This window comes from Rhinolophus sinicus, chromosome 18 (genome assembly GCF_057876585.1).
Source record: "Rhinolophus sinicus isolate RSI-liver-muscle chromosome 18, RSI-T2T, whole genome shotgun sequence".
NCBI lineage: Eukaryota > Metazoa > Chordata > Mammalia > Chiroptera > Rhinolophidae > Rhinolophus > Rhinolophus sinicus.
Window position 1 is genome coordinate 11,338,097 of NC_142518.1, and position 18,313 is coordinate 11,356,409.

Here is an 18,313-nt window from a genome sequence, read left to right on the forward strand (position 1 = left end):
AGTAAATCTGGCTCCAGGATCTCTCTCCACCCTGAGGTAACAACTTTTTAAAATAACTTTCCGCCTGTTTGTACCAAACTAAGATTGCCAAGGTCGATTGCTAAGGCCCCACCCCTCTGCCCCTTCAAATTCCAACACTGACGCGTACATCTAGGATTCAGTCAATGTCCGTGGTGTGTCATTAGAAGGAGGAGGAGAGGAATTACACTTTTTTTTAAAAGCTTCAAATAACCAGTCAGTGACCGTGGGGAGGCCTGGAGCCTAATCGCCACACTCTTGCGAATCGCCTCCAGGAACCCTCACCTCCGCGAAAACTGTCGCACGACCTGGTGCTTCTGCGAAGCCGCAGAAACCCCTTTTAGCACTGGAGGCTCACGCCTGCAGTTTTGTGCTGGGTTCCAATCCCACCTGCCTCTGCAAACGAATACCTGGCAGGCCCGCACTGCTGCTGCGCACTGGGAAGCAAAGCCCCTCCCCTCGGTTTCCCTAGCGAGGTTCCAGTCCGCGAGGACTGCGCATGCGCCCTCGGGATTGGCGGGTAACCGCCACTCGCTTAGGAACGTGCGCACTGCGGCTGGTCCTTGGTACGTGCGTTGGGGCACGAGCTTGCATGGGGCTCGCGGCCTGCGCGTCACGTGGCCTGCTCGACTTCCGGTGCGAAGACCGTTAAAAGCTCGAGCTGTCCTAACGGTTTTAACGGTCGCGGCTCAGGTAGCCGAGCCATCGTTAGCCGGTTCGCGCGTCCTCCGGAGGCCGATGTAGTAAGATCGCTAGCCAGGAAAGGTTTCATTTGTTCCTCACCTTGAACTTTATGGTTTTGAATGTGGGCGAGAAGCAATTGAGGAGCGATTTGGCTTTAACGGCTGGGGAAGTCCGGGGCGGGGGGGACGAGAATTTGCCCTGAGGAAAAAGAAACAATTTGCTTTTCTGGAAGAACAAATTAATACTTAAATTTCTGTATCCCTGCGGTGGGATGGTTCGGGGTGGTTTCCAGTGGTTTCCACCGGTTTTCACCGCCTCTCCCGGGATGACAGCGCATGTGAGCTTTTGAGATTTGGCCACTTGTTGAGTACTTGTTGCGACATTTGGGGACGAGTTGATCTTTTTTCATCCTTTCTCTTCCTTGGCTGTGGTGGGTGGGGGTCGAGGAACGACCAAAACTCTCAGACTATGTATAATTTTGAGTTTAAATAATTGGTAAACTAGCGAGTTGATGTATTGTAACATCTTTTGATATTGAGACACTGATTTTGAGGCTTTGATGATAACCGCGTTTGATCAAAGACGAATAGTGCAGCCTCGCTGTTTTACTATAAATACGTAAATGAGGAGAAAGAAAATAAAGATGTAGGTTGAGCACGATCGTTTGATTACTTCGTCTGTTGGGGATCGTTTCCCTCCCTCCCCAACCCAGTTCTCCCCGAATTCGGACTGCTCTAGGATTATAAACTGGTTTAATGTTTCCAAATTGTGATTTTTACAAGCAACTTCTCTGTACGATGTTTTATAAAGAAGGGCATGGGCTCGATTCAGTGCTGGGAGATGGGATATAGTTTGGGCGGCGTTATCCCCCATTTGGCACATTTTGTAGTCCCTGAAGTTTGATACGGACAGTAGAAGGGCTGCTTTTGAGAATCCGGATGGGAGTTTTAGAAATAGGTTGTTCAGTGTATTGACATACAGTACTGTTTAAAATTTTTTTTTTTTTTTTTTTTTTGCGGTGATCTGGCTGTTGTAATGTGCCCTGTTTTGCTGTGTATTCCTTGTAGTTTGTTTTCGGATGGAAACGCCGCCGTTTTCATCCCTCGCCGTTGTGATAGGTTGATGGCAAATGAATGCCTTGTACCTTGGGAGCAGACTCTTCAAATGACTTGAAAAATGTTTTTGAGATGTCTTAAATGTCTAAAAAATGTCTTAAAAAGTCAGATGGCGTTTTGTTCTTATGTTATCAAGAGTTTAGATTTTCTGTGGTAAAATATGAGTGAGCTTCGTATTAAGTAAACTAATTTTGCAGGATTTTGAACTTAATGATTTATATTAATTTTGCATAATCTAGTCATGGTTGTACTCTAAGAAAATGTTGCAGAAACTTTACCTTGTGGGAAGAAGTGAAAGGCAAATAAAATTTATGCTGTGCCTGCTACCAACTAGATACAATGTTGAGTGCTTAACTGTGTCAGTTGGTCTTCACAGGTTGTAAAGTAGATATTGTTTCAACTTTATGGGTTAAGAAATTGAGGCACAGAGAGATTAAATATCTGCCTAAAGCAAAATAGCAAATTTTGCAATTTGGCCTTGGATTCAGTTATTCAAGCTCAGTTTTTTGCGCTATGCCCCAATACTTCAAATTGACTTACAAGAAATAGTTGCTGTATATGCAATGTACAGGTGCAAGTGAATGAAAATTACATGATATGACCCTGAGGTTTTGTTGTACAAGTGCTCCATGATGAATGGTTCTATTGGGAGGATGTTGTACTAAAATAATAGCCAACACTGAGTGCCCTTGCTATGCCAGTCATTGTTCTCAGCACTTGACATATATTATTAATTCACGTAATCCTTATAACTCTAAGAAGTTGGTACTATTATCCCCATTTTACAGATTTCTTTAAAGGACAGTGAAGTTAAGTAAGTTGTCCAAAGTCACACAGCTAGTAAGTTGAGGAGCTGGGACCCAAACCCAGCTATTCTGGCCCCAAGCCTAAGGTCTTAATGGCATTTAAAGTTGCCTCTCATACAGTAGAAATGTTGAGAGTCCCATGGTAGACTCAATGCTTGCTGCTTCTGTGTCTAGCTACAGCCAAGTTTTAGCAGCATTGTAATTAACCCAGTAGGGAATTGTCTGATTGTAAGAGTCTAACAGCGATTGGCAAACTTAGTCTATAAAAGGCCAGGTAGTCAATATTTTAGGCTTAGAGCAAGGGGACAAGTGGTAAGACGTGACCTCAGAGGTGAGGAGGCTCCTAACTGTGTAAGGACCTTGTGGGCCTTAATAGAAGTTTGGATTTTGTTTTGTTATTGTTATAGAAGGGATTCCATGTGATTTTAATAATGAAGTAAGGCACATAGAGTTTGGAGCCAAACTGTACAACCTAACTAACTATGAGGCCTGGGTAAATGATTTAAACTTTCTTTGCCTCAGATTTCTCTTACGGGAAATACGGATAATAATAGAGCCTGCCCTGTGGATTTGTCAGGAATACTAAATGAGTTAACACACATCAAGTACTTAGAATATTGTCTGCCAGAGTAAGCAGTAAAATCTCTTAGTAGTATCTGTACCTTGTGGTATATTCCAAATTTTCTATAGTGAAACTATATTTAATGAAAAAAAAATATATATATATATATAAATCAATAAAACAAAATTGTTAGAAATACAGTGAGAGTATAAGAAGTACTGTTAGAGTTGGGAAACTTTAATTCACTATTCTCATTCTGTGAGAGTTCAAGTAGAGGTACAAGATTGCTCTGCAGTGTTCTTTGTAAGAGCAAAACTTTAGAAGTGACTTGAATATCTGTGAATTGGGACTGATTAAAATGAATCATGGTCTGTCTGCATGGTAGGAAACTAAGAAGTTGTTAAAGTGACTGCGTTGTATCTAAAGGTATTGCTTTGGAAAGACTTCTCCCACCATCAATTACTTTTGCCTGTTTTTGAGTTTTAGATCAGTTGAATCATACACTATATTCTCTTTTATGTCTGGCTTTTACTCAACGTTACCGTGATGAGATTCACCCTCTTGTGTAGCAGTAGTTGGTTTATTCTTATTGCTGTGTAGTCTTACTTTGTACGAAAACACCACAGTTTAATTGTTCATAGCTTGTATTAGTCTTATCATTAGAAAAAAATACATATAGTTTAAAAAAGTAAAATCTCGTTGAATTACAGCTTAAATTGGAGGTATTTTAACTTGAAGTTTTCCCACAGTATTAGCCTGCATTTATCTAACTTGAGAGTTTATTTTCCGTTTATTCAGACTGTTGTGACAGCCCTGGCTCAGGATGGATAAAGGGAATTAGCACTGTCATTAATGCACCCTTTCCAGTACTATGTCAGGGTTCAAATCTCTACTACAAGATATAATATGATTGCATTGCACTGTGTGTCTTTTTCTAGTTGCAGAGTTAAATGACTCAGAACCATAACTTACATAATTCTAGAAGATTTTTTGGCTTATATTTCACATACATTTATTTAGGTTTAATATAAAATTTAACTGCAGAATCAATCATAATCTTAGAGCTGAAATGACTGTAGAGATAATCTCAACCAGTTTACACCTGGCAGATGAGGCTGTGGTGTCTTGAGTGGTTTGCCCAGCCTACACCTTAGCAGGGGCCCAAGCTGGAACAGACTCCTGACTCCCGAAGTAAAAAAAGCCTTTCTGAGGTTCCTTTATAGAAGCAAAAGCAGTTAGGAATCCTGTTCTCTTGTTTCCAGCATTGACTCTGTAACTTTTAAATTGTGAAGCATTCACTTCACAATTTGGAGTTGTGTTTGATCTTTATTCATATTCTTAGGTATGGGCAATTTTAAAAGCCCTTCAATTTTTAAAGCTTTATTCTAAATCACAAATGGAAAATTTCTTGTTTTGTCACTCTAAAATTCAACTGGACTCCCAGTTCGAGTTGGCATTGTGAGAACATAACCATAGTAAGTTTATTAAGGTAGTGTGTAAAGTAACTTTTTATGCATTGGCTTTTCAGGAATAGAAGTTTTACCTCCTAGGTGACGAAGCAGTTTCACAAATAAACTGCCCAGCAAGTATAAAAATAATAAGGACCAACTCAGAGGAAGTGGAATTGCTCCTATTGCACAAAGATGTCTAGCTGCTCCAGTGACCCTGAAGTGGTTTGTATTTTCAAATTGAAAATCTGCCGTTGTTCTTTTCATTGTGCTATATTTCTTGTCTAAATTGAATTTAATTTCACACAGTGAAATTCAGAAACCGTAAGTATACAGTTTATGAGTTTTGACAGTGATCTGTAAAGCTGCTATGTACGTTCAATGTACAAATATTTTGTGAACAGATACTAACATTTCTTTTGGGTAAATACTCAGGAGTTGAATTGTTAGGTCACAGGGTTCTTTGTAATTTTAACTTTATGAGAATCTGCCAAACAGTTTTTCAAAGTGGTTATGGTCTTGTACATTTCTGTCACATTCTGCTATATTTCTTGATCCCTGAAGTTGAATAAAGATAGAGATGATTAAACTATATGTAATTTGGCTTAACGGAAAACACATTTCTTTACTTACATAAGGATATGGATATTAATGCCACCTAAGCGGTACAGGCAACTCTCTTAACTTCTATCAGCCCTAACGTTTTTCATCTTTGATGATAAGGTTAACTGCCTACCAAGAGTCATTTTTTTCTGACATAATTATGTAAAAGCACTTGGAAAAGCATAAGGTACTATATAAGGGTAAGATGGCATATTTTTATAAGTACTAACTGATAGCAATTCCATATTATTTTGGTTATGTCTTTTGAAACAGATATACATAGCTTCTAAATATGTTTATTTTAAAATTATTTCTATAGTTCACAATTCTTAGAATAAAGTTATTAAATGAAATTGAATGGTTATTTACTCTTTATTTATTTATACCCTGTCTCACTCCAAAAAATGTTTTAAGGTGATTCAGAGATTTATGAAGAAATAGGTACTTAAGTGTTTCCTATTTCGTCCACAGAGTGGCACTGTTGGATTATTTAAAAATCAAAAGTCATATAACATGGTTCTTTGTGGTTAGATACTTGCTTTAATAGTTCTGTTCTGGTGTCAGAGTACTAGAAAACTAGTCTTTCTACCCTGAGTTACAAAAGGAGGTTAAACTCTGTGGAAATTATGTCTTAATTGTAATTGGATTAATGAGAAAACAGTTCTGCAATGACATCTTTTCTTGTAGTCATAGTATTTACAATGGACAAAGGTCCTTTGATACCACAAATAGGCTTTTGGAGCTTCTTGTAAGTGAACTTGAAGACCTATCTTTCAGTTCTCTAGTCTTTCCTTTTAATTTGTTAATAACTCTCCCTTAGATAAAAACTCGAATACCTACTTGTGATGATGGTGACAACACTGTTCTTTATGCCTATGAACCAAATACTGCATGTGTCAATGATGTAAGTAATGTTAATTGCCATTTGCCAAATATAGTAACACTTAAACATTTTAAAGAAAAAGATTTGAATTCTTCACATACTATAGAGTGTCTCTAAATCATTCAAGAAAATATTATTCTCTCCCGACTTTGTTCACTTCCTTTCGTTACACAATGAGCATTTAACCATTTTACTTCCCTCTTTTCTTTATCTAGTAGGAAATTCAGAGCAGTGCTTACTTATTTTCAGTACAAAACTCTAAACATAGGTCCTTCTGATAGAATAAATTCTTTCCTTACTTTCTCTCTTAATTAGCCTTAATCATTTCCATTCTCGTAGTAATGTGAATTTTACTGTTGTTTCATCTCTGCTTTAGATTAAGACTTCTGAAACTCTTTGAAAAGTCGTTGAAAAATAAAAGCAATTTAAGTAAATAAAGTGTTATTTTTCTCCTAATATTCAGTTTGGCTCTTACAGAAATAAAGTGTTAATTATTTTACTTTTAAAATCTTAGCAGGCAAGTGTTGCGTCTGACGCATACTGCCCCGAAGAGCAACAAAAAACAGTTCAGGATGTCCTGAATCATTGCCAGGTACAAAATTCCTTCTCTCAAATATAGTTTTCTAAAATACTAAACTGAAATTCTCTTTATCTCATATAAAGAGGAAGTATACAATGAATTGAAATTTTGCTATATTAAATTTTTCATGATTATCACCCCACTGTGATAATTTTTAACAATTTCTAGTTGAATAGCATCCCCAGGTGAAAATTTTACAGTGGCAATATGTAGATTTTATAGCTTATTTTTAAAAGTTCTTAACTGATCAAATGTAGTTATGTCTCTTTCATCTAGATTGCACAATATTGAATTCATTTTCCCTACAAAATCTTTAAAGGAAATTGACTGATTTGGATGAAATTTAGTGTGTGCCTAAATGCATTTCAAGAGATCTCAATTGAAACAAAATGGCAGCCTACCACTGTTTTTACAAGAGTGAATCTTACATAGTTTTGAGGGAGTCTTATAAAAATTAGCATGTTGGTAGAGATTGATAGAAGTATGTAATTATCAAAGATTTAGTGAGCTACATACCCTAGAGGTAATAAAAGTTTATTTTTTAAAAAGTGTTTCTGAATGTATCAAGTGTCTTGAGTAAAATGAGCTAGCATACTTTGAAAAGTAAAGAATATTTATGCAAGTCCTTATCATTGTTATCACTGAGAGCAGAAGTGGAATGCTTAAAGGGAAGATACTAAGTCTTCTGGGGAAGGATGTACAGAGGGTGGGCCATGGGGGGGGAGGGACGAAGTTCTGACTTTGAACAGGGCTATCCTTGGCCTGCCTTACATACAAGGTGTGACAGTTAAGTTCATGAACTTGCCACCGTAAGCTTACATTGGCAGCACTGTACAAACAGCACGGTAAGGTTTCATAACCTTGGTATATCAGTGTCTCACAGCTGTGTTCGTGTCGACGTGTGGTGGTGTCTTGCTGAGTGTTTTTGTGCGCCATTGCAAGAATGAGCTTGAATTAGAGTAATGAACAAACATTAAATTTCTTGTACTTGAAATTGATATAATGCTGTTAACTAATGTTACCTCAATAAATTTAATAAAATTTAAAAATTTTTACCAACTTTAAAAAAAAGGAAAAAACAAAAGAGCCACTTTTTAGAAGCCAAACTGCCTTAAGTTGATATAACTATCAATGATAATTTGATTTCTTTTATTTCTTCTCATTATGGCCTGGATACATGTGTACAGATTATGAGTGTGAGGAAGAAAAATAATAGATGTGTTGAATTTTTTTTCCCTTGTAAAATAAGTAAACCAATAAATTATCTAAATTTTTCAAAATGTCCTTTAAAAAATTTCTCGTTAAACTTGGCAATAGAGGAAGCGAAATCAGGGACATGTTCGTCCAAGTGTATGGGGATAATGCCATGAAGAAAAAGGCAGTGTACAAATGAATTAAACATTTTTCGGAGAGGAGAGAACACGTCACTGATGAAGAAGGTCAGGGCGGCCAATAACGAGCAAAACTGACAAAAACATTGCAGAAATTCATCAAATTGTGCATCAAAATTGTCAGCTGACTGTGAAAAGCAAGTAAACATAGCAGACCAAGTAAACATTGATAGAGAAATAGGAAAATCTTAACTGAAAGTCTTGGCATGAGAAACGTATGTGCAAAAATGGTCCCAACGGAGCTCACCGTGAACAAAAGGAAAGGAGAGTCGAAGTTTGCAAAGACCTTTTGGAGAGGCAAGACAGTGTTATCACTGGTGACAACATTGGGTCATGTTATCACTGGTGATGAAACATGGGTGTACCAATACGAACCTGAAACAAAGTGCCAAAGTGCACAAGGGAAGTCAGCCAATTCTCCACGACCAAAAAAGTTCCGTCAGTCCAAATGAGTCAAAACGATGTTGCTAACCTTTTTTGATATCAGAGGGATTATTCATTATGAATTTGTACCAGCTGGACAAACAGTTAACCAAGTTTACTATTTGGAAGTGCTAAAAAGGCTGCGTGAACTTTTTGCCAACAATTCATGGCTCTTGCCTCACGACAATGCACCAGCTCACACGGCACTGTCTGTGAGGGAGTTTTTAGCCAGTAAATAAATAACTATTGGAAACACCCTCCCTACTCACCTGACCTGGCCCCCAATGACTTCTTTCTTGACCTGAAGATAAAGGAAATATTGAAAGGAAGATATTTTGATGACATTCAGGACATCAAGGGTAATACGATGACAGCTCTGATGGCCATTCCAGAAAAAGAGTTCCAAAATTGCTTTGAAGGGTGGACTAGGCACAGGCATAGGTACATAGCTTCCCAAGGGGAGTACTTCGAAGGTGATTGTAGTGACATTCAGCAATGAGGTATGTAGCACTTTTTCTAGGATGAGTTCACAAACTTAATTGTTCAACCTCATATAGCACCCATTTAGTCCTCAGAACTCTGAGATTTTCATCTTGGTTCTGTCCATGAAGAAATTTAAGCACAGAGAAGTAAAGTAACTTGACCAAGGTCACAGAGTCAGTAAGTGGCAGGACTGTAGTATTTGAGCCCAAGTGTGTTCCCCTAGAGCCTGCACTATTTACCTCAGTGCTGTAGCCCAGTGGGCCTCGCACTTGATGGTACATCAGAATCACCTGGAGGGCTTGTAAAAACGAAGCTCGCTGCCTCCACTCTCGGAGTTCCCAATTCATTAAGTCTGCGGTGGGAGATTTGGCATTTCCAACAAGCTAGTAGGTCATGTTGATGCTGCTGGTCCATGGCCCACACTTTGAGAACCACTGCTCCAGGCTTCTGGTCACTTTCTGATGAAATCGTCTCTTTACTTGTCTATCTCTCCAGCTAAAATGGGAGTTTGTTAGGATAGGCTCTGTTTGTTTGTTTTTTTTTCCCCTTGATGTCCACATTTCCAGCATCTAGCAAAGTAGTTCTGACAGGATAGCCCCTCCATAAATGTTTATTGGAATGAATGAACAAGGAAATGGTTATGGCCTCTTATTTAAGTATTTTTTGTTCAGGAGAAATTTCTAGGTATTTCAAGAATTCTCAGGTTGTATCAGTCACATACCTGATTAGCATATAGGGGACGTGTACTCAAAGATTTTATGAAGTTAATTGTTGATTACATGATTTTAAAATACTTTGAAGCCAACAGTCACATCTGTTACATTGGGCTCACTGTTCTTTCAGTGGAACACTCATTGCCCATTCGTTCATGCCGTCATCATGTGCAAAGAGGCTCTTTGGCCTTTTAGCAAATTTGAAAATTTCTTAAGTAGTACCTTTCTTGATGTAAAATGACTCCATCTGTAATGACAAGCCAGGAAAACAAAGAGGAGCACATGCTAGAGTGGGACTAATTAATTTATTTAACAATATCTAGTCAATTTATTTAGCAATATGTAATAGCAAAAGACAAAGGCAATTAATAGAATGTGCTAATGACAGAAAGTAAAGGCGGTTAAGACTAAACTATATTGATAATGTCATGTTAAAAGAGTATACATATATACAAGTTCAAGAAATCACATCATACATTTACTATTGATTTAAAAATCACTTGGCTAAATAACAAATAACAATAAGGAGTATCTAAAAGCAGTAATAAATTTTACAGGATGGCAACTATTACAGTAGATGCTAAAAGCTCACCAAACTGTGGGGAAACAACAGTGGAAAGGTTAGGAATCAAAACCTTGCCAGGTCCACGGCTGAAAAATTGAGGTGTCTACTGATGGTGCAAGCTGCATACAAGTTTCCAAAATGCTAACACGTTCTCAAGAATGCTGCTGCCGTTGCTGTTGCTGGAAGTTAGGGTGTCTCCTGATGCTGCAAGCTGCATACAAGTTTCTAAAATGCTGAGAAGTTTTTAAGAAGGCTAACCATGGGGAACAGCACTGGAGAGGTCGGGAACCAGCCAAACCTCACCAGATCCGCAGCTGGAAGTCAGGGAGTCCCCTGGTGTTGTAAGCTGCATGTTGTATATGAGTTTCCAAAATGTTAGAATGATGAAGAATCGCCAATCACAAATGACGTAATTACACTGCCAACTGAGGTCTGTCATATTTTTTCAATGTACCTTAGAGCCAAGCTCCTTGTTCCTGCCTCCCCCTCAGGGAATGGCCAGTTCCAGGAGGGTTTGGCAGTTACTGTGATAAAAATATTGCTTATCTGGCTGAAGGGCCAGTTGATTTGGACAAACAGTAAATACCTACTGTTCTCACCTAGGACCATCAGCCCAAGGCCTTCCAAAGCCTGGCAACGTGCCTATCATGTCATTCTGATATAACTTACTTTTCTACCTCATCTACTGATACAGGCAAAACAGACAGAAAGCAACATCATCTCATATCTCCCCTGTTGGTAATGAGACGAGGGAGAATGTTCTCTTTAAGCTAACCAATACTTCACATGCATTCTCTCATGTGATGGAACAAAAGAGCAAAAAGCTAATTAAAAACTAACCAGCACCTTATATGCAGTCTTTCATGTGAGGGAACAAAAAACTAACCAGTACCTCACATGCAGTCTCTCATGTGAGGGAACCCCCACAGGCAGTCTCTCCTGTGGGGGAACAAAAAGCTAAGAGACAGAAGAGAACATCAGCCAATGAAGGCTAAGCTAACCAGCTCCTCACATGGCAGTCTCTAATGTGAGGGAACTAAAAGCTGACTAAAAGCTAACCATCACCTCATATGCAGTCTCATGTGAGGGAACATAAAGCTGACAGACAAAAGATAACAGCCAATGAAGGCAAATTTTCCTAACATCTTTCCCACACCATCATAAATGTGATGGGTTTTAGGAATTATGGTACATTATTTTTCCAGAATTAAAGCTTCTTAAAATGCCTGAATGACATGGAATAGTTGCATAGGAGGTTGGGGCTCCTTGTGTCAGCCAGCTGGGCTCTGTGTCACCAACAACCAGGTATCAAGTGAGAAACAAGAAATTTCTGACAGCTTGAGAAGTTTTCTTTGTTCCTAGCAGTTAAAATTTGGCTTATTAGTATTTTCTTATATGTCACTGTTCTTTTGAAGTAGAAACTGCTAATTTGTATTATAGGTCATCCACGATGCTATTAAAAACCTGGATAAGAAGTTTGATGTCATTACTGGAAAGGTTTCAAAAATTCACCGTATGCGTGTGAAAACAATGTCGCAAAATCGTGTAAGTGTTATAAAAATATTTTCACAGCTATAATAAACCTCTAGTTTCTGAAGATATCTGTCAGTTAGAAGTGAGAGAGAACTAATAACTCTGGGATTGCAAGGCTGATCTATATTTATGGTAGCAGCAGAAGGGAAACTAAACCTCTTTGGGAAGAAGGGTGAAGTTTAAGTTTGACAAATGTATCAACAATGGTTATTATTTATGTTTGTAACAACAGTGTATAAAGTATAAAATGCAATTAAAATGTAGGGTTGAAGAGAAATAAAACTCATATAATCAAAATAGAGCATTAATCTTTAGTTATAGAAAGCAATGTTGCATGGAAAATAAATATTAATGTATTTACTGTTCCTTTTTTGCTCACTCACGGTTGGTTTATTATGCTGGGTTTGTGTCATTTCAGAAGCTGCTTGGATATGCACACAAAAGTTATTCCCTGCTTTCTAAAAAGATCAGATTGCAGAAATCAAAGAAGAGGGCATTGTCTCCTTCTTCATACACTTGCCATGAAAGTTATAGTCCAACTATACCAGTAGAAAGGCGAGAAAATGATTACCAGAGCCATGCTTACCAGTCATACAATTCCCCGGACCCGAAAGCGGAAGCAATCTACGACAATCAGGATATAGGCCCCAGCCCTACTCCATCAAACCAGTCCTCCATCTTCCCACATCCCTATCCGTCATATTACTCTCCTGATAATCCACCTGAAGGCTGCCCTTCTGGTCCCGACTTTCCCGGCACAGAGCCTCAAGTCACCAATAGTATCTTCTCATCTGTCCAAACTTCCACAGCAGTATCTACAGCCATAATGGCCCAAGGCAGTGCCAGTGCAGTGCACAACGCTGAGATGATAACTTACCCACCTTTGCTGGAAAATCATACCCTCAGCTGTACTACCTCATCTCTCTGCATCCCGGCTGGCTTCAGTGAGTGTGAAACACATATGACAAATAGCACTATTTAACCTATATTGCTCAGTGTCCCTGGTGCAAGCTAGTCAAAGCTGTTTGTTTCCTATTCTGAGGGCTGGTTTGAGTGATATTCATAATGATGACTAACATTTATTGTTAGTGTCTATTATGTGCTAGACACTGCTAACCAACTAATATGCCTCTTCTCTACTAATACTCATAATGATCTCTCTGTGAGTTTTTAACCTTTGTTTTTCTTTGCCCTTTCCTTGGGTAAATACTCAAAATGTCCCTAAAGTAGCCAGAGCCCAGATAATAGGTAAGAAAAGGTACATACATCTGTGTCTAATTTAAATGCAAAAAAGATCAAAATTGTGTGGACGGTCCTTGGTTAGAGACACAAATCTTCCTAGCGAATTATAAAACTCACTTCTGTTATCACACACTAACTTAAGGGAGTCGAGTGCTCTGGTTGAGTAAATGAGTACTTGTCCAGACACAGCAGTTTTAGCACAACTTAGTGAACAGCACAGCTAAAACTTCTCGAGGTCTGAGCACTTAAATTCTGTGTTTCCCCGAAAATAAGACCTAGTCGGACAATCAACTCTAATGCGTCTTTTGGAGCAACTCTAATCAGTCTTATAGTAAAATAAGAATGGGTCTTATATAACATAAGACCGGGTCTTAATATAATATAATACCGGCTCTTATATAATTTTTTCTCCAAAACACGCATTAGAGCTGATTGTCTGGCTAGGTCTTATTTTTGGGGAAACACGGTTGTTTCATGTCTCAGCTATTTCTTTTTTCAACATATAAACCTTCAACCAAAATATCTATTACTATGCAATTGAACTTGAAAGAGGTATTGAATATAATGTTAAAGTTACTTCTGACCTAACTAAGCAGGAAATAATCTTGTTTTCTTCAAAATTCAGATAAACGTGTAAGCCTTGAGAGACAGGAATTTAAAGAGTAAGGTAATGCTAAAAATGTCCATATTGAATACATGGGAGCGATTCGGTAAAAGAATAATTTGGTTCTCAAAATAATGGAGTTACTGAAATTCATTGATTTAAGTGAAGAAATGTAAGCAGTTGTTAAACTCAATTTGGGACACCTCCATTGTATTTGGCTACTAAAATAAACCTGATCTAGACACATCAAGGGGAGAGAGAGAAATTCATTGAAATATTTAAAAAGAGAGCAATAGGTTAGCGTAGATTAACCTAATTTAACCCAAGTAACAGATCTTTTGCTATATTTGCCTGTAGCCAAAGAGACCTCGGATTGCTCAGTGTGTTTTATGATCTTTGAAGCTTTAAGATAACTTCTGAGGATTCTTTTGTTGTTCAGGGGAGATCAGATGGGATGCTCGTGGGTAGCCATCCTCACGTCGTCTTTATCTAGGCTTTCACTGGATTTTACACGTGGAGTCCTGGGTCCTTGCCGGGATATTTAACAGATGGTTCCAGGAATGAAACCATTTCTCCGTACTTAACATCTCTTCTTTCAGGATAATGATCAGGTCAAGTTTAATTTGTCTTTTCCCCCCCACCCCACCACGTTGAAGCTGCAACTTCACTAGTTGGAACTGACCCGGCTATGCTAAAACAAAGTTGCCCTAGTGACCCTTCAGCCTGGTCCATAGACGAAGTGATCCTGTTTCTGCAATATACGGACCCTCATATGCTCACCTACCTCGCTGACCTCTTCAGGCAACATGTAAAGTATCTTTTCATCCGGTTTTCCTGCCGTAATGCCTTTGAATGACCTCTGTGCAGCCCCTTTACTTGGATGCTGATGAGTGTGGATGGTGGGGGAACCCTATCGACTGATTTTTTTCCATATGTGAGAAAGGTTACTTTGCCCAAGTTAGATCCTTAAGTGGTAGAGGCTGGATCTATGCTAATGAGTCCCCGAGTACCTGAAATACTACAAGTCTTCAAGTTTTCAAGAGAAGATAATTCAGCATGGTCATTCTTAGGTGTCTTCTCCTTTGTAAGAACAGCTACAAGGATCCTCTTCCCCACCTGCTCCCTGCTCTGCCCTAGGACCGTCAGTAGGGGGCGGACCACAGGCTGTGACAGGGTGTCCTTCTTCAGCAACTGATTCCATTTGGCTCAGTTCTGTCAACCCTCTGTGATTATTGACAATTTGGGATGCCGATACCCTCACGCTATTTACAAAGTGATGTCATGGACTAAGTTTTTATGAATTCTAATTTCTTTGACTTCTAGTTTTACTTAGCAGAAAAAGTATAGAAGGTGCCTGACAAAGGCAGTACTGCACGGGATTTCAGGTCTTTTCAGATGGTGATACAGGATTCTGTAGTTTTATTTTTAAATCATATCTCGTGAGAGTCAAATAATATGCTTTAGCAGCATCAGTTGGTCAGTTAATGTAATAAAGAATTTAAGGAGGATGCCTTGTATCTATCAAGTCATATTTTTATAGTTTTTCCTAACAAATAAAATTAGTGGTGACATATCTGATACACCCTTTACAAGATTGTAAGAAAATCATTAATTAGTTTTAGCATCTAATTAGCTTCAGACAACTAACTTTCAACATCAAGACAACACTGCATAGCACATACAGTTTGTATTGATGCTGACATACTCATATTCCCAGCCTTTCTAAGAAAGTTAATGACCATCTGAAATTCATTTCCACCATTTACAGTTTTTACTGTTTTTCTCATAACTACCGTGTTTCCCTGAAAATAAGACCTAGCCGGACAATCAGCTCTAATGCGTCTTTTGGAGCAAAAATTAATATAAGACTTGGTCTTATATTGCGTTGTATTATATTATATAAGACCAGGTCTTGTTCTAATTTTTGCTCCAAAAGACGCATTAGAGCTGGTTACCCGGCTAGATCTTATTTTCGGGGAAACAAGGTATGCAGTATTTTATTCAACATAGTATTTAAAATTAGGTAGACACTTAGGACACTTTTAAGATATTAGGTTAAATTTCCTTTTCCTTAAAATTTGGAGTAAATTTACAAATGATCAAATGGTGTTTCACTGTACAAATTGTATCTTTAATAGTTTTCATCAAGCAGATGCATTTTCAGAGAATATACATCTGGAATGAGCTGCCCTTTAATTGGTCTTACCTGTTCTTATATATAAAGAAATGACCATTCTGATAAAATACGAAAGCATTATTAATTGTTGTAATTTCCTTCTCTCTGTAGGACATTGATGGGAAAGCTCTGCTACTACTCAATAGTGACATGATGATGAAGTACTGGGGGCTTAAGCTAGGGACAGCTGTGAAATTGTGCCACTACATCGAAAAGCTTAAAGGAGGAAAATACTTTAACTATTGAAAAAGAAGTTGTGTAGATTTGGATTGGACTTAATTCTAGGAAGACCAATGCCATCTTGGTGTAAAATAATTTTTCTTCCTTTAGAAGTTTTTGTTGTGTAGAAAGTTCCTCCAAAAAATATGTTGTATCCAGAATTGCAGAACTACAGTCCAGTCCAGTCTACTTCTTTAGAAACCATGTAACATGTTAGTATTAGCATATTCACATTAGCCATTTGTTATCTGTATCTTGTTATTTTATCATACAGTTGACAAGTATACTTCATGTAGGGAACAGAAAAACACCTTTGATTTCAGTTAACGTTTATATAAAAAACCAAAACAGCTAAATCCAAGGAGGAAAGTATCAGGGATTGGTAAATTGTCTAATGAATAATCCGTGAGAAGCTTTCCTTAGAAGAGAATTTCAAGATGCAACTGCAGATGCTGTCTCTTTTTCAGATAAGTGTTTATCTGTTACTATATTGTTCTACCAGTTTTCAGAAAGGGAATAGCCATATAAATTATTTTCTTTTTGTTATTATTTCTCTGTATGTTGTATTTGTAACTATTTAAAGAAAGAAGCTTACAGACTTAAAGTGTTCTTACCAGTGTTTTGATAAATTATAGATAGAATGGTCATTTTATGCAATAGATATACTATAAGGGTTGAATGGGTGTGGAGTCTGATTATATTCTTTTCCATTAAATATCTATTATTCTAAATCTTTTAATATTTTGCCTAAGCTCGGATGTTTAACTAGCTCACATCTATTTATGAAGATATCTATGTCCAAATTTTTAAAAAATATATGTATTCTGTTGTCTGTGTGTATTCCTCATATGGATACACAAGTGTTTATCTGTTACTACATTGTTCTACCATTTTTCAGAAAGGGAATAGCCATATAAATTATTTTCTTTTTGTTATTATTTCTTTGTATGTTGTATTTGTAACTATTTAAAGAAGGAAGCTTACAGACTTAAAGTGTTCTTACCAGTGTTTTGATAAATTATAGATAGAATGGTCATTTTATGCAATAGATATACTATAAGGGTTGAATGGGTGTGGAGTCTGATTATATTCTTTTCCATTAAATATCTATTATTCTAAATCTTTTAATATTTTGCCTAAGCTTGGATGTTTAACTAGCTCACATCTATTTATGAAGATACCTGTGTCCAAATTTTAAAAAACATATGTATTCTATTGTCTGTGTGTATTCCTCATATGGATACTGTTTCATGTTTTATTCTATATCTGAAGCATACACACAAGTAAATCTTTTCTTTTTGAATTTAAAATGGCACTTTGCACTTCTACAGAGGTAAAGATTAAGTCTATATATAGTGAGATGTTTTTATTCTGTAAAAAATATGCACATCACTAAGTACCTTTTGGCTCACTCTTCAGGGATTCCACACAGGGAAGTTCTCTGTCTTGTGCAATGTTTCTAGTTAATTTGCTTTCTGAGCCATTTATCGTACTAAATTTTGAAAGGTACATTCTGATTTGTTTGGGACTTTATTTTAAAAATTAGAACTTGCACGCAAAACATGTTCATTTTTATTTTGTTATTTATTATGTTCTTATATTATATAAAATTTGTTGTAATGTTTATAAGTTATGAGAACTGGTGCTAAGTGTATTAGCTGTTTGTTCCAAATGCCAATAAAATGTTCACCAGGGGCCAGAATGTACATTTTCTTTTTAGAAAACCAAGTGTCCTTTATAAACAGATATAACTGTTTACTGAGCATATGTGATTTATACAGTGGTTTTACCTGTGCTATTGCTTTTGTGTTATAAGGCAAGGTTTTAATTTACACTTTATTTATTTATTTATTTATTTATTTATTTATTTATTTATACTTTTAATCTTCTCTCAAATTGTTTGTGTGAAGATGCTGTGCCCGGTTGAACAGTCCTCAGGTGTTTGTATAAATACTATGTTTTACGGTTGTCAGATTTTAAAATATAATAAAGTTAAATAACTGCAACAGTTGGTGTCAAAGCTTCAGGTTTCATTTTGTTTGCTTCACCACATTATTGAAAAAGAAACACTCTAAAAAGTTTGTGGTTTTATATGTCCAAATACTTGAATTTTAACACTTCATTCTATTGGTAAACAGATTCCTAGGAGCAAAGGGCTGATCTCTTGAAGGGGCCTTAAACGAGACCCCAGGGGAACAGTCAGAAGTTAAATCAGTGAGCTTTATCTGTGCTCAAAACCTTACTTGCAGTGTTACTGAGGAAACG

General features: G+C 37.3%; 1 protein-coding gene across 4 annotated transcripts; it reads left to right on the plus strand.

Moving 5' to 3' along the window:
* Positions 1-595: 595 nt before the first annotated feature.
* SCML1 (Scm polycomb group protein like 1) lies at positions 596-18,054 on the plus strand. Of its 4 annotated transcripts, none has more exons than XM_019755434.3 (8): positions 601-783; positions 4,714-4,858; positions 6,057-6,140; positions 6,634-6,711; positions 11,715-11,819; positions 12,226-12,751; positions 14,310-14,461; positions 15,941-18,054. In XM_019755434.3, exons 2-8 carry the CDS (start codon positions 4,829-4,831, stop codon positions 16,073-16,075), a joined length of 1,110 nt encoding a protein of 369 aa, XP_019610993.2. In that variant the 5' UTR covers positions 601-783; positions 4,714-4,828; the 3' UTR covers positions 16,076-18,054. The 4 variants fall into 4 exon arrangements, with proteins under 4 accessions (XP_019610995.2, XP_019610993.2, XP_088650838.1 ...); XM_088794712.1 differs by having other exon boundaries at positions 601-775; positions 4,711-4,858; XM_074323251.2 differs by having other exon boundaries at positions 601-761.
* Positions 18,055-18,313: the final 259 nt, after the last annotated feature.

Excerpts from the sequence above, each read along its gene's own strand:
- SCML1 (XM_019755434.3), top strand. The coding sequence starts at position 4,829 with ATGTCTAGCTGCTCCAGTGACCCTGAAGTG. Across the intron at positions 6,141-6,633 it reads ATACTGCATGTGTCAATGAT|CAGGCAAGTGTTGCGTCTGA; the intron begins GTAAGTAATGTT and ends TTAAAATCTTAG. Across the intron at positions 11,820-12,225 it reads AAACAATGTCGCAAAATCGT|AAGCTGCTTGGATATGCACA; the intron begins GTAAGTGTTATA and ends GTGTCATTTCAG.